Consider the following 21,784-nt stretch of genomic DNA (forward strand, 5'->3'; position numbering starts at 1 on the left):
AGGCTGGATTTACTGAAAACATTTATTACAACAAAATGTCAGCGCTGTGTGACCGAGTTGATTTGGGCTTGACCAAAGTTGTATAGGGCAGGGGACCTACTCGTGGGACTGGGGACCTGACTGCCCGCTAAGGGCTTAGGTCTTCCCAGGAGCCAAAGCTGAGTATCTTCCTCCTATTACTAGTGTCTTCCTCTGGTAGAGTTCTGGCAGGGGCGGGGTTCTTGGCTGTCCTGTGGCTGACGATGATGCTGCTGTTGGTGACACGGGGACCATACCAGCCTTTCCAGAACTGTGTGTCCTTGCCCCCATGTTGAAAAAGGATGTGACGGACGCCGGGAGGGTAATTGGAGAAGGTGTGGGAGATCTGGGGAGGGGAGAGGAAGAGACCGTTGAAACTTGCCGTGAGGAGGACAGCCTGGTACTGCACAACAGTTTCCCCCCTGTGCCTTAGGACCCGGCCTGGGAAGAGTGAATGGTGAGACAGGCAGTCAGGGCCTCACCTCTTGCCAGCTGGCGTCATTCCACTGTTCGATGGTCACAGGCGGAGGCTCAAAGGAGGCTAGGACAATGTAGTCGGCAGAGGCCAGCTGTACCCGGAGGTGATAGGTACAGCCGCAGTCTGCTCGTGGGGCAAACCTGCGGAGGATAGAGAAGCCAAGCACAAAACCAAAATGAGGACAGTTGGAGTGAGGACTGGCAGGGGGACGAGGCGGAGAGGGGATGGGGTTGACCTGTGACTCTTAGGGTGGCTCTTACCGAGGCACTGTGAGGGAGAGCGAACCCTTGCTGGGGGTTCTCTCTTGACAAGAGGGAAGACAGGTTGGGGACATAGACCACTTACCAGTCTTTAACCACAATGTCCGGCCGAACGGTGTCCAGCAGCTCCTCAGAGTAGCCCTCGGCTTTGAGGTCCACCATCTGGGACTTGAGGCACATCCTGGGGGCAGAGGACAGGCTCGTGTTGCCAGCATGCTAAACAGAGAACCCTTCCTTGCCAGGCAGATGGCTCAAGGCACCCAGGTGACTCGCAGGACAGATCCTGGCTGGAGCTCCTTGGGTCTGTCTTGTGCCTGACGTTAAGTTCAGTGAGCTCCTGTCACCTGAAACCCAAAATGACTGCTCCTGGACCCCTCCTTGAGCTTCCAGAGGCCCCCACTTATTCCATTAGCTGGCAGAGTCTCCCAGACTCTTTGCCCTCAGCACAGCCACCCCCCCCCCCATCATCACTTACCCATAAGAGGTGACAAAATACTTCTTGACCTTGGTGTCAGGAAAGCTTGTGCCGTGGTCCCCAGGGAGGCTCTCCACCTTCCACTCATCTCCCCCATTGGAGTCTATCCGCCATGATCTCAGGTTCTCTGGGGAAAGCGGAAGCTCAGGTGAGATCCCCTTGTACTCTGCCAGCAGCTTAGCCCTGAGGTATACACTTGAAACTTTGAGGCCTTTCTGGTCCTGGGAGACTTTAGGGGTGGTGAGATTTTTTTTTTTTTTTTTTTTTTTGACTAGGGCTTATTTGGGCTCAGATTTCCAGGGTTGTGGTTACCAAACGATTAATCAGTTTGCTTCTGTGGTGTATAAGGCAGCCAAGTTTCGCACACAACCAGTCTAAGAGCATGATCTCATGTTGCCATAGGCCTGTGATGGAGCAGACCTTATGGGTGATGGGAGTTCTTCCTAACATGGCCTCTTACCTGCCACTGGCTTTTCCAGCTTCAGAGGGGAAGAGGCCCTGATTAACGGTGACCCAGATTCTAAGGGCCAAAGGAATCTACTGTTCCCACATGATCAGATGCCCTTTTCCTGGGCAAATGCCAAGAGGGCACGTTGCTGTCCCCTGGGCTGGTGGCTGCAGGAGTCCTGTGGTATGAGGGACCTACAGGAACAGGGTCAGATCTAGGGGTTCACCCCCCACTTCAGAGCATAGAGGACCTAGAAAAATGCTAGTGTGGCTTAATGGTGGCCCAGAACCATCACCAGGAGAACTGCCAGTCCCCTCACTACCCCCCCCCCCGCCAAGAGCCCACACTATTTTCATTTGTTCTCGGAAGCTCCCCAATAAAGAACCAAAGGAATAAGAGAATTCCAGGAGCTGGGCTAGCATGAGCTAAAGCCATGGGAGATTTGGGCAAGGCTAGGCTAGCCAAAGTCAAGCTTCATGGTAGTTCTGTAAAAATGCCCTGAGATGAGCCGGCGGCCTGGCTGGGCAGCTTCTGAGTGGAATCTAGGGCAGGTAGGGAGATCAAGTATCTGAGGCACTGCCTGTGGGTCCTCTGACTGGCCTGAACCTTGGCAGGACGGCCCTCGGTGGATGACTGTCCTGAGTGCTAAGCCACGTCACAAACCTCAGGGTACTCTGATGCAGAGACAGCCACTTACGGTCCGTCTTCCAGAATCACAGTGAGGAGAGAAGGAGAAGATGGCAGACATCTGAAGCAAAGACAGGACCCTGGTTTTTGTTTTGTTTTTTTAGTCAGGGTCTCATTATGGCTATCCTGGAACTCACTCTGTAGACCAGGCTGGATTTGAACTCAGAGATCCACTCGCCTCTGCCTCCCAAATGCTGGGATTAGAGGTGTGAGTTGCTATACCCAGCTCAGACAAGGCTTCCCAATGGCCACTGAGGTGAATGGAGTATAGATACTGGACAAGAGAGAAAAAGCAACAAAGAGGACAGAATTATGGGGAAAAAACAGCCTCAGGCCAAGACTGCTGTGCTCCCAATCCTTCCTCTGTAAATGGAGGCTGAGCTGTTACACCTGTGGAGCCCCGGAAAGTCCCTGGACAGACAGCAGGAAGCCTGCGAAGAGCCACAGAGGACAGGTGCCCTGCCAGGTGGTACACTGGGTCCATTAGACCTTTACACTGTAGCAAAGGACAAAGGCTCTGAAAAGTGTCACTCAGTTGGTGACTGAGGGGAAGCCGTCATTGATGAGGTGTCAGCCCAGTCGGTGAAGATGGCTAGGCAGGTCAAGTGCTGGTTATCAAGCTGGACAACCCGAATTGGATTCCCAGGACTCAGTGATGGAAGGAGAGAACCAACTCCAGCAAGCTGAAGTGCTTAAGTCCCCATCCCCCAACCAGGCATACAAAACAATTTAACCGATGAAGAATCCAGGCAGGTCCGAGACCCAAAGAACAGGGAACCAAAGTGTAGGACGTTTTAGGGACATGGGGACATTGTACTCAGAGTGGAAAAGCAAGCGCCGAGGCCCTGAGGGTCAGGGAAGTGGAGAACAGGCTCCCAGGGCTCACCCCTGGCCCACCTTCGGCACACGGGTTCCGAAGTAGGTTCCTTTGCAGACTGCACAGGATATAGAAGATCTTCCAGTCATCCACAGGCTCGTCCCGGTCTTTGGTGACAAAGCCCTCTCGAAGGCTCTTGCGCTTCCAGAGGGTCATCACATCGATGAGGTCTCGCCAGAGGCTGCAGACCAGGCGGCAGTTGCGCAGCAGCTGTGGGGCCGGGACGTGGGTGAACAGTTCCAGTAGAATGTTCTCCGGCAGCTCGTTGATGTTGACCATGATGGCAGTGGAGCTATGTTCCAGGGCCTGGAGGTGATAGGGAGGCGGAGGGCCTGAGCGGAGGGCCTGAAACAGCAGACTCCTCCACTCCCGTCAGGTTCTGAATCACGGTAGGCAGGTCCACCCCTGACCGGAAACCCTGCCAGGAAGCACTTACAGGTTGGGGGTGGGGCGTGGTCCTTGGAATCTGCAGGGGCTGTTCTACGTGTTTGGAAAGAATACTGTAAATAATGTGTGAGGCGGGGCAGTGCGTGCTCCGAGCCCTAAGGAGCCTAAAGCAGGAAGACTGTTTGGGCTACTAGGTCGGGTCAGCCTAGGTTGGTTTTTGAAAACCACAAGAACAAAATTTAAGCTTTTAAAAGTTCTTGGTAATGCTAGCAATGGAACTTAAGGCCTCGTTTATCTTGGGCAAGCACTCTGCCTCTAAACTGTGCCCCAGGACTTTTAGTCAAAGCCCTTAGGGTAGAGGTGGGTGCCCCAACTGGGAAAGCCAAGGGTGGAAACTTGCTTGAGCCCAGCGGTTCTAGGCCAGTGTGGGCAGCAGAGTGGCACCACAGCCTCTCAGAAAAACAAACAAACATACAAAACAGAAACACACACACACACACACACACAAACAAAGGACAAGAATTTTAAAGACGACCTCTCCCCCCCCCCCCCCCACACACTGAAAAACAATTATAAGCCACGTGTGGTGGCCTCATTGCTTGTAAACCAGCATTGGGAGGTGGGGGAAAAAGTGGATGGAGTTTTTTCTAAGTCAGCCTGGGCTACAGGAAACTGTCTCAAGATCCACCCCTCACTCACAAAGTGCTTTGTTTTGGAGCCAGCTGGCCCTGTGACCTGGAAAGAGTCAGGACCACTGGGTTGTCTCTAAGTTCTGGGTGTCTAGCCCTGCTATGACATCACGGCAGTAAAAACATCCTTTCAAGGTTCACCTCACTGAGCCAGAGATGTTGCTTTGAGCAGGGGTGAATAGGGGTGCTTGGCTGTCTGCAAGCTCCAGGCTATCTCGGGGAATAGCCCCAGGCCAGAGGTGGGACACTGTTGTCACTCAAAGAACACACCTGCCTAAGCCTGTGGAAAACTCTGAATTTTCAGAGGCTTCCCTGGTCTTGTGAGGGCTGGGGTCTCAGAATACAGGAGAGTGGATACACTCTGGAGGCCCTCCTTGTGGTCTGGAGGCACCGGACTCGAGAGCACAGGGAAGGAAAGGGATCACAAGGGATCTGCTTAAATGCTTAGATAGGGAGGGCAGAGTCTTCCAAATGCTTACCGTTTTGTTTTTTGTTTTTTGTTTTAAAAACGTCTTGTGTCGAAATATAAAATGATAATAAATTTAAAAAAAAAAACAGTCCCAGATAATCGGTGGAAAGTTTGAAATTTTTGGCCCAGCCTAATCAATTTAGCCCCTGTCTCAAAATAAAAAGTAAAAGTAAATAGGGTTGGGAACGATGCTGCTTCGCGGGCGCTGCGTACTTCCAGACAAGGGGAGGAAGGAAAGCAGGAACACCTCCCCCTCAAACTATGCGCATTGAAAAGATGTCAGCAACTCGTGAAAGCTTCCTACACCAATGAGTCACTGGGCCCCGAGTGGGGGGGTCTCTCCCTGCGGTGGCCCTGATGGCATTCCACTCCAGTGACACTCTCCCCCACAACCAAGCCACCTTGCAAGAGAGACTACAGTGGCCCTGCTGTGCCTTACTGGGAAAATCCACACCAGGGTGCGGCCGGGTCACGAGCGAACGACCTACCCTAACGCTTGAAGCCCTGTGCCTCAAGGAGAAGCCGGTGTCGCCACCGTCCGGGGCCCTCGCGTACCTACAGCAGGCCCGGCGACCCCGCGTCCCGGCACCGGACTCGAGAGCACCAGCCGCGCCCCGCCCGAGTCTCCCCACGAGCGCGTGACCTGCGCCCGGCTCCCGGCCCCGCCAGCCACCGCGGTCCCCGCTACCCCAGCGGCCGCGACCTGGGCACCCGGTGGCCTCGGCTATCCTCGGCCTTGGGCCTGGACCTTGGCTACGGGATCCTCTGTCGCCTCGCCCCGCCCCGTCCTGCCCATCCTCCCACTGGCGTCACGCACCGACCTTCCGCGTCAGTGCGAAGATGGTGGGCTCTGAGCCCTCGAATCACCTCTCGCCAAGCTGCTACAGCCCGGGCTCCACCGGCCGGGTTTCTTGGGCTTCCGTCTCCCCCTCCAGGCGACAAGCGGCTCAGCAGCCTGCTGCCACACCGGGCCTGCCTCCTTCTCCGGTGAAGGAAGCGCTAACAGGAAGCTAGTCCCTACCAGACAGTCGACTTAATCTGCCCCAGCCAGTAGGAGGGCAGAGTTGTACCTTTTGGCTTTTTGTTTGTTTACTTGTTTTTTGGTGTTCGTTTTGTTTGTTTTTTGAGACTAGGTCTTTCTATTTAGTCTTGGCTGTCCTGGAGCTCACTCTGTAGACCAGGCTGGCCTTGAACACACAGAGATCCATCAGCCTCTGCCTCCTGAGTGCTGGGATTAAATGCCTGAGACACAACCTGGTGTCCAGCTTCTTTCTGGGTTTCTCTGAGGAGAAAAACCTTTTCTGGTCCTAGTGAAAATTAATTAATTAGTTAATTAAATAATTAATTCAGACATTTATCAAGTGCAAGCCCAGGTCAGCTCAAGGGAAGTTCAGTAATTCTGGTCAAGGCAGGTGACTGTGAGCTTTGGCCCATCCTAGCTTACCCGGTCTATTTTTTTTTTTCCGGAGCTGAGAACCGAACCCAGGGCCTTGCGCTTTCTAGGCAAGCGCTCTACCACTGAGCTAAATCCCCAACCCTACCCGGTCTATTTTTGAGTGAGATAATTAACTTTGACAAGTATTGAGCACCTGTTGTGTGCTGAGCTCAACCAGAAATCCGTCAGGTTCTGGGCAAGTCGAGAGTGGAGCCTGGCACAGCCCCCTTGGATTGTACTTCAGGGCGAGAGGGCTTTAGCGCTGAGGGCCTCTGCCTGAAATGGTCAACCCCTCTTTATAGCAGGGACAACAACCACACCCCTGCCTCTCTACGGCCAGGCAATTTTGTCCACAAACCGACCCTTCCCTCCAAAGCCACAGGCACAGGGAGGCTGGAAACATTTTATTTGGCTGTGTAACAGGAGGGGTGAGGTGGTGCTGGGGGCAAGGGGTAGTGTGTGGATTGAAGCTCCTACAGATGGGGCTGGGATATCTCCAAGCCACAGAGAACTTGGCCAGGTCCTTCTGCTGTTTCCCCATCCCAGCTCTCAGAGTCCAGGTCCATCCTGCCTCTCATCCTGAGTCCTCTGGGGAGTCCTGCGCTCATTGGTACACACTTTGACTCTGGGGCTTTGCTGATGACAAGGACAGTCTGATCCTACCTATCTGGTACCAGGCCTGACTTGAAGGCCAAACAGCAGCCAACAACCAGGCTAAGGATTGGCCAGCAGGGCCTTCTCCCGGACCTGCCTTATGGCGTCTACATCATTAAAGGCAGTCCCCAAACCTGTCAGATATGCTGTCTGTCCCTGCTCTGAGGCTCCTTAAGGAGAACAAGGAGAGGGGTCAGGGGTAGAAACAGGTCTAAGCAAGCATACGAGCCGGGGAACCTCTCTCTGAGAAGGAAGGAAACCTCTTTTATCTGCCCAACCTCAGGCACTGTGCCCCTTAGAGGGGCGGCTCTGCTGGAGGGCTAGGGAGAAGGGTGGCCCAGACATTAGAAGCTCCACACAGAGGCAGCTGGGGGCGAAGACTAACAATGAGGTCTGGGAGTGACTGACTTCCACCTCCCCTTCCCATGCTTGGCCCTTTCTGACTGTTTACCAATTAGGGCTCCGAGGACTGGGGCTCAGGAGGCATCAGGGCAGCGGAGGCCCGATGATGACGCTGCTGTTGGTGACTCTCGGGCCGTACCAGCCGGCCCAGTAGTGGGTGTCCACGCCTCCGTGCTGAAACCAGATGTAGCGGACGCCGGGCGGATAGTTGGAGAATGTGTGTGAGACCTGAGGGGGGCAGACAGAGAGGAGCAGTCAGGGCCTACGAAGTAGGCCTATAGGTCTATCTCCAAACACAAAGCCAGGGGGACGAGAGAGACGACTCCATGTCTAGGAGGACCTGGGTTCCATTCCCAGCACCCACAGGGCAGCTTACAACCATCTATAACTCCAGTTCCAGGAGAGCCAAAGCCCCCTTCTGGCCCTCTAGGCCCACAGAAAAAAACATGTATACACATAAAATAAATCTTTTGAGAGGAGGAGAAAAACGGAGCAGAGCTGGGGGAGGAGATTCGAGAGTGTTTGTGTAGCATGCTGGAAGCCCTAGGTTTCATTCCCAGAAGCAAGATGGTGCAAGCCTTTAATTCTTACACTCAGGAGGTAAAGGCCAGGGATCAGAAGTTCAAGGTTGGGGAGGCGGGGTGGGTGGTTGGGTAGGAGAAAGGGGATAACATTTTAAATGTAAATAAAAAATATAAAAAAAAAACCAGTAACACAAAAGGCACATACACACAGCCCTGTGTTCAATCCTCAGCACCACATAAACCAGGCATGGGTTAGAGGCAGGAGGAGCATGAGCTCACGATGTCCTCTGCTATGTAGCAAGCTGGGGACCAGCCTGGGCTACGTGAGACCCCGTATCAGAAGAAAATTGAAACAAAAATAAAAACTAAATTAAATAAAGAACCACGTTACTCGGCCTAGATTCAACTGACATTTGCATCAGAGTTTGACCCAGTGATACTTCTTTTAATAAAGTTTGGGGGGAACAGGGCTCACTTGTTGTCTGAAGCTGATTTCTCCGCAGCAGCAGCACAGCTGAGAGGCTAGTCCTGTGACCGGAAGTTTGGAACTGTCTGTGTGTTTATGCATGTGAGTGCAATACCCATTTCTTCCAGAAGATGGCGGTCCAGGAGTTGGAGTTGCCTGGTCCAAATGTTTTATTTATTTCTTTGCTTATTTCTTTAAATTTATTTTATGTGGATGAGTACGCTATCACTTTCTTCAGACACACCAGAAGGCACCAAATCCCATTACAGATGTTTGTGAACCACCATGTGGTTGCTGGAAATTGAACTCAGGACCTCTAGGAAGAGCAGCCAGTGCTCTTAACCGCTGAGCCACCTCTCCAGCCCAGGAGTTTATTTTTAACACCAGGTGTCAGTAGCCTAGATAGGCCTGGGATGTACTGCAAAACTCAAGCTGGCTAGGTATGGTGACACATGCCTTTAATCCCAGCACCCAGGAGGCAGAGGCAGGAGGATCTCTGTGAGTTCTAGGTCTGCCTGGTCTATATAATGAGTTCCAAAGCATCCATGACTACACGAAGGCATTCTGTCTCAAGACAACAACAAAACTGTTGCCGTTGGTGGTGGTACTCTAGCACTCGGGAGACAGAGGCAGGCAGATCTCTGGAGTTTGAGGCTAGCCTGGTCTACAAAATGAGATCTAGGATGGCTAGGGCGACATAGAGAAACCCTGCATTGAAAAACAGAAAAAGCCCAAACCAACCAACCGACCGACCGACGAACCCAACCAACTTCAAACTGATTTAGAATGTACAGTGATACTCTTGCCCCAGACTCTCCTTTTTTATTTATTTATTATATACAGAGTGTTCTGCATATATATCTGCAGGTCAGAAGAGGGCACCCGACCTCATTACAGATGGTTGTAAACCACCATGTGGTTGCTGGGAATTGAACTCAGGACCTCTGGAAGAGCAGTCAGTGCTCTTAACCGCTGAGCCATCTCTCCAGCCCGCTGCCCCGAACTCTGAAGTACTAATAGTGCGTGCAGGCTTCAGTCACCACAACAGGTTTTGTATCTGGCCCCAGTGGTAAAACACTTGCTTAGCCTGTGTCCTGAGATCTTAGACTTGGTATCTAATCCCATCAAATAAAGAGGAGAAAGACAGCAAGGAGGACCATGGTGTAGATAACACAGCTGCTTCTCAACTGATGGTGGGCAGGTCCAGACAGACCCACCATATGCTGAAATCCAGCTAAATTGAAAATTTGGTAAAACCCACACAACCTATTAGAAAACCATTCTGCTGGGCAGTGGCACACGCCTTTAATCCCAGCGCTCAGGAGGCTGAGGCAGACGGATCTCTGAGTTCTGAGACTGAGGCCAGCCTGATGTACAGAGCTGAGTTCCAGAACAGCCAGAGCTACATAGAGAAACTTTCTCTCAAGAACGAAAGGAAGGGAGGAAGGAAGGAAGGGAGGAAGGAAGGAAGGAAGGAAGGAAGGAAGGAAGAAAGAAAGAAAGAAAGAAAGAAAGAAAGAAAGAAAGAAAGAAGTTTAAAATAAAGTTTAAATGGAGCAGGGAAGCTCTGGAGTGATGGCTCAGTGGTTAAGAGCACTGATTGCTCTTGCAGAGGACCAGGGTTCAATTCCCAGCACCTTACAAGTCAGCTCATAACCTTCTGTAACTCCAGTTTCATGGGCTCTGATGCCCTCTTCTGGTCTCCTTAGTCATTACATGAAAGTGGTCCACATACATTCAGGCAAACCACCCATCCACATAAAATACAAATAAATAAATCATAAAAATATGTTGGGGACTCTTTGAAGAAATGATAGATATTAATTATTAGGAGCAGTCACATGTGCTGAATATTCTCTCTCTCTACCCTCTCCCCACCGCCTCTCTCTCTCAGATGGGGTTTTAGGTGACACATGTTCTGGAAATTGCTTTTTAAATCATCTATTTACTTTATGTATATGAGTACATTATTTCTGTCTTCAGACACACCAGAAGAGGGCATCAGATCCCATTACAGATGGTTGTGAGCCACCATGTGGTTGCTGGGATTTGAACTCAGGACCTATGGAAGAGCAGTCAGTGCTCTTAACCACTGAGCCATCTCTCCAGCCTCCTGCATTTACTTCTTACGTGTTGCAATTACAGGCATGAACCGCCATACATGGCCCTGACCATTTATTTTAAATAAATTCAACTAATCAGTCGACTAATTAATGTTCTGGTTTTTTTTTTTTTCTTTTCTTTTTTTCGGAGCTGGGGATCGAACCCAGGGCCTTGCGATTGCTAGGCAAGCGCTCTACCGCTGAGCTAAATCCCCAACCCCAATGTTCTGGTTTTTTGAGACAGAGTTTCTCTGTGTAGCCCCAGCTGTCCTAGAACTTGCTATACACCAGGCTGGCTTTGAACTCAGAAGTCCACCTGCCTCTGCCTTGACAGTGCTGGCATTAAAGGTGTGCACCACCACCCAGACACACCAGAAGAGGGCAAGGACCCTGTCGTTGATCGTTTTTATTTTATTTCTCAGTGATTCTGGAGTTGAGCCAGCACATGCTAGGCAGATACTTGGCTACTGAATGTTATCTTCAGCCCTCTTTTTTACCGTTTCTAATTTTGAGACAGGGTCTCCCTAAGTTCCAGGACTTTACCCATTGCTGCCTCAGTTTTCCCCACACTGGGCACTTCTGGTTGCGTGTGTGTGTGTGTGTGTGTGTGTGTGTGTGTGTGTGTGTGTGTGTTTAATTTTAATTTTAGATCTCATTTTATTTTACTTGTAGGAATGTTTTTTCATGTATGTATATGAATATATACACGTATGTATATGCATGTGCCCAGCATGTATGTATATGTGCTATGCGTGTGTCTGGTACCTGCAAAGGACTGAAGTGGGGATTTGAATCCCTTGGAACTGGAGCTACAGATGGTTGTGAGCCACCATGTGGGTGGTAGGATTTGAACCTGACTCTTCTGCAAGAGCAAAAGTATTGTGAACCACTGAGGGCATGTCTTTAGGCCCAACTGTTTATTCACTCAGTTCTCCATGGAGACACCCTTTCTGGAGTTTGTTTTTGGGTTCAGGCCTCTCCCTGCCTCCCACCTCCGGTGTCTGAGCTGGACGCTTACCCCTATTCTCCTACTAAAGCAAGTGAGGCCGAGCGGCAGAGAGCCAGGAGTGAGATGTCAGAGTTTGGCTTGCACACAGGTCCCTGTGGGGGTCCTTGTCCACATACCTCCCTCCACTTGGCATCGCTTTTCTGCTGGATCATCACTGGGTCCGGCTGGAAGGTTCCCAGTGGTGCGTGAGCTGACGACAGGAGTTGGACGCACAGCTGGTACTTGGACCCGCAGTCCGGCCTGGCTGCAAACCTGCAGATGGGAGAAGGAAGCGCCATGAAGACCTGGGAGATGGGGGGTAGGGCAGGGGTGGGGCGCCTGGGCGGCAGGCCCCCCCCCAGACCCTCCCCCCAGCACTCACCAGTCCTTGACCTCGATGTCCGGTCGGGTGGTGTCCATCAGTTCCTCCCAATACCCTTCAGCCTTGAGGTCCACCACCTGGGACTTGAGGCAGGTGCTGGGTGAGGAGGGAGGAGGGGGCTGGAGTTCAGCACTGGACCCCGATGTTAAGATGCCGGCTCCCCCCGCCCTAAGGCCCTAGATCTTACTAATAGGAAGTCACGAAGTATTTCTTGACCTGGTCATTGGGGAATTCCTTCCGCTGGTCCTTGGAGAGATCCTCCACCTTCCATTCATCTCCTCCATTCACATCCAGGCTCCAGAACTCAAAGCCCTCTGGGGGGAGAGCAGAGTCTACCATGCACGAGGCCTCCCGGTACACCTTCTCCAAACACCCCTTCCTCCTGCCCAGAGCTGGGACTTCCAAGCTGCTCTCCAGCCTGTGTATTGTCATTGTAGGTGGTACACTGGGTGGTTCCTGTGTGCCTTGGGTGTAAGTAAGAGACTCCCACTGAGAATTCTTGATGACTGGACTCTCTCTCTCTAATGGAGAGTACTGAATCTCATTCAACTCCAACAGCAACGGGCTGTGTGGCTATAGGCACGTTACTTTCCTCCTCTGAGCCTTGGTCCCTTTGCCAGCTACAGTCACACGTAGAGGTTAAATTGTGGTTGCACACACCTGCCATCCCAGCAGGCTGAGGCAGGAGGATTGCTGTGAGTTTGAGGTCAGTCTGGGCCACAGAGTGAGTACCAGGTCAGATGGGGCAAGATAGCAAGACCCTGTCTCAAAACAAGAACAAAAACAAAAACCAAGGCAGGCAGATGCGTCATAAGGCAGATGCTCTGGCCCCTAAGCCTGATGACCTGTGGTAAGTATCTGAGGATCCCACATGGTGGAAGGAGAAACCTGACCCTCACAAGTTGTCCTCTGACTTCCCCAGGTGTACAGTAACATGCACAGCTCCCTCACCACATAACCTAACACATAAGTAAATGTCAAAAGAAAAGGTTCCGGGTAGCTTTCTGCAGAGTGCTGTCACAGCTTAGGTTTGGGGCTACGCCCTGCCTCTATCATATAGTCCTTTATTTCTGTCTTTATAATCCTTTACAAACATAAAACTCAGCTGGGCATGGTGGCACGTTCCTTGATCCCAGCACTTGGGAGGCAGAGAAAGGTGGGTCTTTATGAGCTAAAGGTCAGCTTGGTCTATGTCACGAGTTCCAGGACAGTCAGAGCTACCTTTCCTGTAATAATAGAGAGATGCTGTGTCGGCCCCCTTACCGAACAAAGCTAATCAAACCGTAAAACTTTTCTCAATATGTTGGCTTGGTTTGGCTGTAGTCTGTACAGCAGCATGCCTGGGGTGGGGAAGGGGTGGGGTCAAAGGACACAGCCAGGCAGCTGGATGCTCTGGGCTGCCTGGACTAAGGTCCTCACCATTTTTCTTGATGTTTGGTCATGCAACAGAAAACACGTTTCTTCCTACTGTGGCTCATGCTCAGGTCACAGCATGACCTGTAGGGTATCCGGACGACTAGAAGAAGACATGGTTTTTTGTTTTTGTTTTTGTTTGTTTGTTTGTTTTTGTTTTTTTGCTTTTAAATTCATTTTTTAAAAAAGATTTATTTGTTTTATGTAAGTTTATGGTCGCTGTCTTCAGACACACCAGAAAAGGGCGTAGGATCCCATTACAAATGGTTGTGAGCCACCATGTGGTTGCTGGGAATTGAACTCAGGACCTCTGGAAGAGCAGTCAGTGCTCTTCACCACTGAGCCATCTCTCCAGCCCCCAAACACCTGTTCTTGAACCATAATGCTAAGGAAACTTCATCACTCCTTCATCCATAGGCAAGACCCCTTCTGGAATACTCTGTAGGTCTAACCTGGGGGGGGGGTGTCTGTGAGGAATGTGGCTTCAATTAGTGTCTTTGGCACAATTTGTTTCAGCCGGCCTCATTTCTTTTCCTGGGGAGGATTTTAGGAGAGGAGCCTCAAACACATGATCCTCCTGCCTCAGTCTCCCGAGTGGTGGGGTTACAGGTATTAGCACAACTACCAACTGAGAAGTAATTGGCTTGCCTTGAGACAGAGTCAAGTAGCCCAGACTGGTCTCTGACGGATGGCCTTGAACTCCCTATCCTCTCGTGTCTACTTCCCACACAAGTGCTGGGATTACAGGTGTGTGCCCTCAGACCCGGCATAGAAATAATCTACAATAGATAGTACTCTTGACTTCAGTCTGCCCATTTGAAAAGAGTAGTACCTGCGTCTAAGAATTCTTGTGGGTGGAATGAAGGCCGTAATGTAAAGGGCTCACAGCCAGTGTTTAGGGCACACACTGTGGTCATCTAACAGAGCCTGTGTCCTGTTGAGGCATACGCTCTGTACCCACCTTCGGCACAAGGGTTGTGAAGGAGGTTCCTCTGGAGGCTACGCAGGAAATAGAAGATCTTCCAGTCAGCCACGGGCTGGTCCCAGTCCTCGGCGATGAAGCCCTCCTGAAGGCACTTGCGCTTCCAGAGTGTGACCAGGTCAATGAGGTCTCTCCAGAGGCTGCAGACTGGTCGGCAGCGCAGCAGTAGCTGGCGAGCCGGGATGTGGGTGAACAGTTCCAGCAGAATGTTCTCCGGCAGCTCGTTGATGTTGCCTACAGCCATGGTGTCGGTTCCTAGCCTGTTCCTGCAGGTATGGGAGAGCTGTGCCATACACCCAGCCTTCTCCCTAGCCAGTGAGTGGCAACCCCAGCACCCAGGGATAGAGCGATTCCCAATTCAGCGGCCACTGACTTTCTCCAGAATTCCTGTGCTGTTCTGACCTTCAGTTACCACAGTTAAACAAGGGCCGGGTATGGTACTTCCCTTCAGGGTCACCGCCAGCTCAAGGCTCCTGGGCTGGGGAGCTGCTTAATAAACGGAAAAAAAAATCTGGTTTCCCTCCAACGGGGGCACCCAAGAACAGCATCTAAGGAAGCCCAGGGAGCTTCCCAAGGTCACACTAACAGGAGAGAAGAGGAGGCAGCCCCAGCCCTCACTGAATGTAGAGCCAGCCATTTTCAGTCTTTTAAGGGGGGGGGGGGGGTGACACAATGAAAAGCCTTGTGAGCACTCCAGCTTGCTACTCTTCATTTCCTCCCATCCCCCACATGGGGGAATGGGGAGAGGCGATGATCGGAGGTTATCACTGGCCCTCAGGACCGGTCACGGAGTACAAAAGACTCAGTGACGTTCTCAAGATCGCAGAGAATATGACCTGTTTACCTGAGCCTGAGGAAAGATGTGCGAGTGGAAAAGAGCCTTCCTATCTCCCTCCCGCAACCCCGCCCAGGGCCCCTGCCGTCTCTCATTTATGCGTGGCCCTAAAACGGGCCGCCCTGCTCAAGACCAGATTCAGATCTCTGAGCACCGAAGGCGTCCATAGCCCAGTTCTTCGGAGCCTCACAGTACAATGAGTGGGGGCAAAGCCTGAGGCCTGGGCCTTAAAGGCGCTGAAGCACTTAGGATCGCTAAGCGCGCGCGCCCCTCCTCCCCTCTAGGTCTCTGCCTACCGCGTCTCAGTCCCCACGCAGGGTGCTCCCCCTCCCGCAGTCACCTCCGATCCGCCGCGCTGAGTGATCCTGCCAGACCGTGGGGCTGTGCGGCCCGAGCTTGCGTGGCCCGGAATGCAGACCTGCCTACTACACCCTAAACCTCTCGCTGCTGGGGCCCTCACTGCTCCCCTCCTGCTGTCACCTGCTCCTTGCAATGTGCCGCGTTGGAGAACAGCACCTAAGGCACAGTCCCGCCCACTACTCATCAGACCCCGCCCTAACCATAATCCCACAACACTGGCCCCTCTCCCTCTCCATTCTCCTTGTCACCCACGTTTGGTCGCGCTGCGCCATACCCTTGGTTCACAGGAGTGAGCCATCCGGGTCAATGGAGGGCGGGGGTGAGACCCGCCCACTGTTTGTCTGACCACGCCCCTCTCCCCACCCCATTTTCTCTGTCACCGGCGTTTGGTCCCGCTGCCCTGGCAAGGTTGGGTCTTGGAACGGCGCTTTTCTGCCAGTGTTGGCTCAGGATGCGGCCCCTCCCACTGCCCTCAAGACTCCTCCCACCATTCCTCCAGGCCCCGCCTCACCCGCGCACTCTTGGGACTCGCCCCCACCACAGCGTAGGAAAATTACCTGAGGGGGGGGGGATGGTTCCGATACCCCCAACTCCACTGGGCTCGGCGCCCACACCCTCTGTTCCCTAACAGTCCGACCCCCGATGTCCTCTTGCAGTCATTCTCTAGGCACACTTGGAGCCCACCCATTCTGTAGGTGTCCCTGCCCCTCTCCGGTCCCCGGCTTCTCCCGGAAGCAGCACCTTGGACTACGGGGGGTGCAGGGCTCCCGGCCCTTAGCCGGGGGCCAGAGGCGGGGCGCACGGGGCCTTTAAGAGGCGCGGCGGCGCGGGCCCGGCTGACGCGGGCAGCTCCAGGACTCGCCACCCGCAGCGCTCAGGCTCCACTCTCGTCAGCGCCGCAGCGATGGATGGAGATGGTGATCCAGGTATCCGCTGCTGGCCCCGCTAGATACAGACCCGGGAGACAGGGCGGGCCATCGCCGCAGACGGCGCTCAAACTTTCGCGCCAGGAACACCCTGGAGACAGTCTAGGGAGCAGGTTTCTGCCGGGTGTCAGGATGTGGAGGGAGGAGGACGCCTAGGTCTCCGAAATGGCACGGAGGACTCTGGCATCCCAGGCTCTGGGCTTCCTGGGGTTTGAAAGCCAGGTTCTTGCTTCCATGAACTTCTTTCATTTGCTAGTGCTGCCCACCCTGCCTCTTGATCCTCCGGAGTCCCCGCGGGGTCCTAGGGTTGTTAAACCTCACCCTGCATCCATCCGAGCTTTCCGAGGGACTCTCTTCTTTGGAGGGGCCGCCTTGTATCGGAGTAGAGGCTGTTCCGTGGGGACCGGGCAGGGGATGAGGAGGTCAGCTTTTGGCAGAAGCTCTGGGTCCTCAAAGATTGCCCAGTCATCTTTTCTGGCACCAAAGACCCCACCCCTTCTCCCCTCAGCTCCCTGCTGGGCCTATAGGGGGTGGCTTGCTGAGTCAGACTGGGGAGCAGACCTGTTTGCCATGACCCTCACCCCTTCCTCACTAACCACACCCAGAGTGGTCGCTCTTTAAGGGAGGTGAGGGAATAGATGAACTCAAGGTGGTCAGGCTTCCCTTCATCCCTGAACCCCGTCCACCCCCCTCCCCAAGCCCCACTCTCAGTCAGTGTCTCGCTTCAACATCATCTACAGGGCCCCAGATTTCTCCCTGGGCCCAGGAAGTCCCTGGACTCAGAGGCCCAACCCAGGTGAGCAAGTCAGCTTGGGGTCAGCATCCAGGGCTAGATAACTTTCCTAGCGTAACAATGTGGCAAATTGTGTGCAAAGGAGCAGGGGGGCGGGCTGTAATCCGATCTGGGGCCTCAATGCCAGGTCTAGGGGCCAGGAGAGAGGACTGGGTGAGGTACACCTTTCCTGAGAGCATCAGGTATCTGCTGGGGCCAGGGCAGGGCTGGGGTGCTGGTGGAGAGGTGAGGACAGTGGGCCCAGCTCTTCAGAGCTGTTGGAAGCAGGAGGGACCACTCTTTTTCTTTCTGCTTGATGATGTCCTGTGGTGGAACCTGGAAGAAATGCTAGGTCTCTCTGTGCCCGTTGTTTTCTCATTCCCAGTGGAGGGATAAACACCTACTTAAGAAAACATGACCAAAACACGTTAGAAATGCAGGGAAAGTAGTTTTCTCTCCTTCTCTTTCCCTTCCCCTCCCCCTCCCTCTTTCTCCTTCCCCTATCCGGGGTGTGTGTGTGTGTGTGAGTGTGTGTGTGTGTGTGTGTGTGTGTAAACAATTCACCATGGCTGATGGAGGATTCGTTGTGTGCTCTAAAGAAAGAGGGGAAATCCTGATTCAGCTTTCCTGGGTCAGACAGTGTAGTGATACTGGCTGCAACACCTTAGAGGGGATTTAGGGACCTGGCCATCTGTCCCTCCCCTGACACCTGACACAGGCCTGCTCCCCTTATTTCCTTGGTTTTTCAGGGTCCAGTCTTCAGGAACTCTGAGAGAAGCGGCCTCCATTACCCAGGATGGCTGGGTCCCCTCCCCACTGGCCCTCTCTCCTTTAGAGATACTAGGCACTCAGTGTCTGCTTACTCAAGGCTTCTTCGGTGGCCCAGATGAGGCGGGCTGAGATCCAAGAGATACACAGCTGCCCACACCATCCTGGGTATTCAATGGACTGACCTCAAGAACCCAGCCTGGGAGACGGTGCTTTTTTTTCCTGGTGCCCACTTCCCTCTGTAGGGTCAGGAGTTCCCACTGACTTAGCAAGAGTGGCTATGACTACCCCTGTTGCCTTGCTCCTTCCTCTGTGGGGAGGGGATGAATTTCACTATAAGTCTGATGGTCTGACACAACGATGACACCATTTCACAGATGAGGAGATTGAGGACAAAGGATGGGAAAGGAAGGAGGAAAGACTCTTCCCCAATCACCCAGTACCTCTCTTTGTTTTCCTTCCCCTCCTTATACAATATTGGCTGGGGATAGCTGGGTCTCTAGCCTGTTCTCCTCACCCATAGCGCTTGAGTCCCCCACCCTAATACTGACAGTGTGACCTACACAAAATCACTTTATATCCACAGTTGAGCATGTTCACCCACAGTACCAAAGCCTCTTTGTCCCCTCATGAAGCAGACTTGGGCCCAGCCTGGAGGAGATGATTTGAGGATTTAGGGAGTAGTTCCAATCTTCAGGGCAGTACCTTGCTCTTGATAGGCACTGGTAAAATACAGTAGCTCCTGGCTCTACACAGGGACAGAAGTGGTGTTTCCCAGGCCACATCCTTGAGGCTAGTCCATTGCACACAAAGGTTGTTATTAAACAACCAGACCAAGTACAGAAGCTAGAAAGTCCTTGATTGTGAACTTGTGCTGGGAGATTGTATGCTAAAAGTAGGTCCAGGAAGGCTCCCCAGAGGATGGGAGGGACCCAGAGGTCTGGGAGGGTGCTTAGGAGAACTGACCCCTCAGTACAAAGCCATCAGTAATCCCAGATCCCTGTGGGTGTCTGTAAGTCCTGCAGGGGGAAGCAGCATTTGAAGCAATTCTTCTGGTTTAGGGGGAGTGGGAGAGTATCTGTGGTCTTGAGTGGTCTTCCTTTTTGGGCACAGTTTAGGGCCGCAGAACTTGTGTGTGTTGTGTGTATGTGAGGGGGGTAGGGAGAGGGAGAGGGAGAGGGAGAGGGAGAGGGAGAGAGAGAGAGGGAGAGAAGGAGGGGGAGAGAGAGAGTCAGACAGACACAGTGCTCCTTCTGGAATTCAGTATCACGTGTTAGCCTCACACTCACACTCTGCCTCCCGATTGCTGGAATTATAGGCGAGAGCCAGCAAGTCCCGGTTAAAAACCTCTGGCCCCCTGCTGTGGCTTACTCAAAGTGGGACGTGGAGTGGCACAGTTTGACAGTCACAGCTTTCCCTTACTCCCTGACCCGCAGAGAGTGTGAGCCACCCCGAAGAGGCGAGCCCGGAGGAGCAGCCTGAGGAGGCGGGCGCCGAGGCGAGTGCGGAGGAGGAGCAGCCCAGGGAGGAGGAGGAGGAAGAGACAGAGGCCGTGGAGTACCTTGCCGAGTTGCCTGAGCCACTGCTGCTGCGCGTGCTGGCAGAGCTGCCCGCTACGGAGCTAGTGCAAGCCTGCCGCCTGGTGTGCCTGCGCTGGAAGGAGCTGGTGGACGGCGCCCCACTGTGGCTGCTCAAGTGTCAGCAGGAGGGGCTGGTGCCTGAGGGCAGCGCTGATGACGAGCGGGACCACTGGCAACAGTTCTACTTTCTGAGCAAGAGGAGGCGCAACCTGCTGCGTAACCCGTGTGGGGAAGGTGAGGGCCACACAGTTGGATGCCCACTGTCCCTTCTAGAAAACCGCCCTCGGTGCCAGCCCGCTTCAAGGTTAAATGATATGAAGCACTTGGTGCAAGGTCTAGCCTGGAATATCCCTCTTCTTCCTTGGGTATCTCTTCCCAGGGCATCCACTCTCAGTGAACTAGGGCAAGACAGGTCCTGTGGACACTGAGTCTGGGGTAGAATGGAGGTGCCTACATTCCCGTCACTCGTCGTCTGCCCACTGAGACCTTGAGAAAGTACCCATGCCCACTCTGACTCCCAGTGCCAGAGCAAGAGCCAGCCTCAAGCAAGGGGCTGTGTGACCAGGGTGGGGCTGTCGTATCCCTACAGAGGACTTGGAGGGCTGGTGCGACGTGGAGCACGGTGGGGACGGCTGGAGAGTGGAGGAACTGCCCGGAGACAGTGGGGTGGAATTTACCCACGACGACAGCGTTAAGAAGTACTTCGCCTCCTCCTTCGAGTAAGAAGGGGCAAGGGGGAGTGGGAGGGGAAAGCGGGGCCCACCGGGTCCTGACGCCTGTTCCCCCAGGTGGTGTCGCAAAGCGCAGGTCATTGATCTGCAGGCTGAGGGCTACTGGGAGGAGCTACTGGACACCACCCAGCCCGCCATCGTGGTGAAGGACTGGTGAGCAGCTGTTAGGGTGGGTTCGGGACTGGAGGGGAAGGGGAAATGGTGGTGGTGGAAGGATTGGCCCTTTGCCACACTTGCAGTGTCGTGGCCACGTGGGACACGGGTCTGCAAGGGTTGGCAACGGGTGGGATGCTATTCCTCCCTTGAGTTTAAAATGTTAGCGAACAGGTTGTGCATATGCCCGCGTTTAAGTCAAGGCAAGGATATTACTAATAACTTAAGGCTTGCTTACCTCCTACGTGTACACACACACACACACACACACACACACACACACACACACACACACACATTCCTATTTGTGTCCGTGTGACCGTCCCTACAATGTGTACCCCTTAGGATGGATTTGGTTCCAAGGTTTGGTCTGGCTCATTTTGAGCTTGGCTCTGCAGGCCCAGCCTCCTCTTCTCTGTGGCCACAGCTTCTTTATCTGTGAAATGGGCACACTGCGGGACACTGGCCCGGCAGGGATGTTGGGTTGGGCCTAAGAGATCTCTGGCAGAGTGAGGCTCTGAGCAGGTGGGCCCTGTGTCCCGCACTCCCCTGCAGGTACTCGGGCCGCACGGATGCCGGCAGCCTGTATGAGCTCACTGTGAGGCTGCTGTCGGAGCATGAAGATGTGCTGGCGGAGTTCAATACGGGACAGGTGGCTGTGCCAGAGGATGGCAGCTGGATGGAGGTGATCCTGCTGGGCCGAGGGGGCAGGGATGGGACATTCCGGGTGGAGCGTGTGGAAACCCCATCCGCAGCGTTTGGACGCTGAGAGTGTGGTCCCCGTTAGCCCACAATCAGAGCTAGGGTCGAGGCGCTGCGCCCGAGTGGGACGGCAGGGGACAGCCTTAGACCCCTGAGGCTGACGCGGTACCTTTTCACCCCCAGATCTCCCACACTTTCACCGACTACGGGCCAGGCGTCCGCTACGTCCGCTTCGAGCACGGAGGGCAGGACTCGGTCTACTGGAAGGGCTGGTTCGGGGCCCGGGTGACCAACAGTAGCGTGTGGGTGGAACCCTGAGGGACCTCCCCTATCCCCACCATCTGCCCTCTAGGGCAGAATCCTGGAGTAGAATGGCCTTAATTTAGTTGGTAGCGTCCTCACCTGCCTCGTCTACGCCTTGCACCTGCCTCTCTCCCGCCCCTTCCTCCAGTCTGGTCCCCGAGGGGAGAGAAGGATTTGTTGCTTTTACTGTGGGATGGCTTCCATTTGCATCCCCATGGGCAGTCGCTTCTAGAATGTACGATCCGATCCGAGGGGGGAATGGGGCTGCTGCTGGATCCCGCGCACCTAGCATTGTGCCTGCCTCAGAGTGGGCACTCAATAAATATTTGTCCAAAGAAGGCAACAATGGAAGCGCAGATGAATGGACATCTCCCGCCTCCTCATCGCTCTCGGTCTCCCCAGGGTCCCTGGCCCGGCCTGGAAAAGTACTTGGTGGCAGTCCAGCTGCTCCGGTTTCCAGGGGCTCTTGGGTTGGTGTGGGGCCAGCTGAGCCTGTGCAGACCAGCGGACAAAGGCTA

The 21,784-nt window shown here is 53.7% G+C and overlaps 3 protein-coding genes across 20 annotated transcripts; 1 reads left to right on the top strand and 2 right to left on the bottom strand.

Annotated features, from left to right (window-relative positions):
- Positions 1–4: 4 nt before the first annotated feature.
- Positions 5–5,701, bottom strand: Fbxo6 (F-box protein 6). Of its 6 annotated transcripts, none has more exons than XM_087660325.1 (6): positions 5,610–5,701; positions 3,264–3,549; positions 1,232–1,358; positions 842–937; positions 501–636; positions 5–364 (listed from the first exon to the last, which is right to left on the bottom strand). In XM_087660325.1, exons 2-6 carry the CDS (start codon positions 3,520–3,522, stop codon positions 128–130), a joined length of 855 nt encoding a protein of 284 aa, XP_087516451.1. In that variant the 5' UTR covers positions 3,523–3,549; positions 5,610–5,701; the 3' UTR covers positions 5–127.
- Positions 5,702–6,612: 911 nt separating this feature from the next.
- On the bottom strand, positions 6,613–15,639 carry Fbxo44 (F-box protein 44). 13 transcript variants are annotated; one of them, XR_015620040.1, is made up of 6 exons: positions 15,268–15,639; positions 14,116–14,402; positions 11,958–12,055; positions 11,742–11,837; positions 11,497–11,632; positions 6,613–7,507 (listed from the first exon to the last, which is right to left on the bottom strand). XR_015620040.1 is itself a non-coding variant. In XM_087550769.1 (6 exons), the coding sequence occupies exons 3-6, from the start codon at positions 12,023–12,025 to the stop codon at positions 7,364–7,366; spliced, it is 444 nt and encodes a 147-aa protein (XP_087406895.1). In that variant the 5' UTR covers positions 12,026–12,055; positions 14,116–14,402; positions 15,606–15,639; the 3' UTR covers positions 6,613–7,363.
- Positions 15,640–16,178: 539 nt separating this feature from the next.
- Fbxo2 (F-box protein 2) lies at positions 16,179–21,626 on the top strand. The gene is made up of 6 exons (NM_053511.2): positions 16,179–16,257; positions 19,234–19,611; positions 19,967–20,096; positions 20,166–20,261; positions 20,817–20,946; positions 21,147–21,626. Exons 1-6 carry the CDS (start codon positions 16,236–16,238, stop codon positions 21,279–21,281), a joined length of 891 nt encoding a protein of 296 aa, NP_445963.2. The 5' UTR covers positions 16,179–16,235; the 3' UTR covers positions 21,282–21,626.
- The last annotated feature ends 158 nt before the right edge of the window (positions 21,627–21,784 follow it).

The sequence above is a fragment of the Rattus norvegicus genome, chromosome 5, assembly GCF_021556685.1.
Source record: "Rattus norvegicus strain SHRSP/BbbUtx chromosome 5, alternate assembly SHRSP_T2T, whole genome shotgun sequence".
Classification (NCBI taxonomy): Eukaryota; Metazoa; Chordata; class Mammalia; order Rodentia; family Muridae; genus Rattus; species Rattus norvegicus.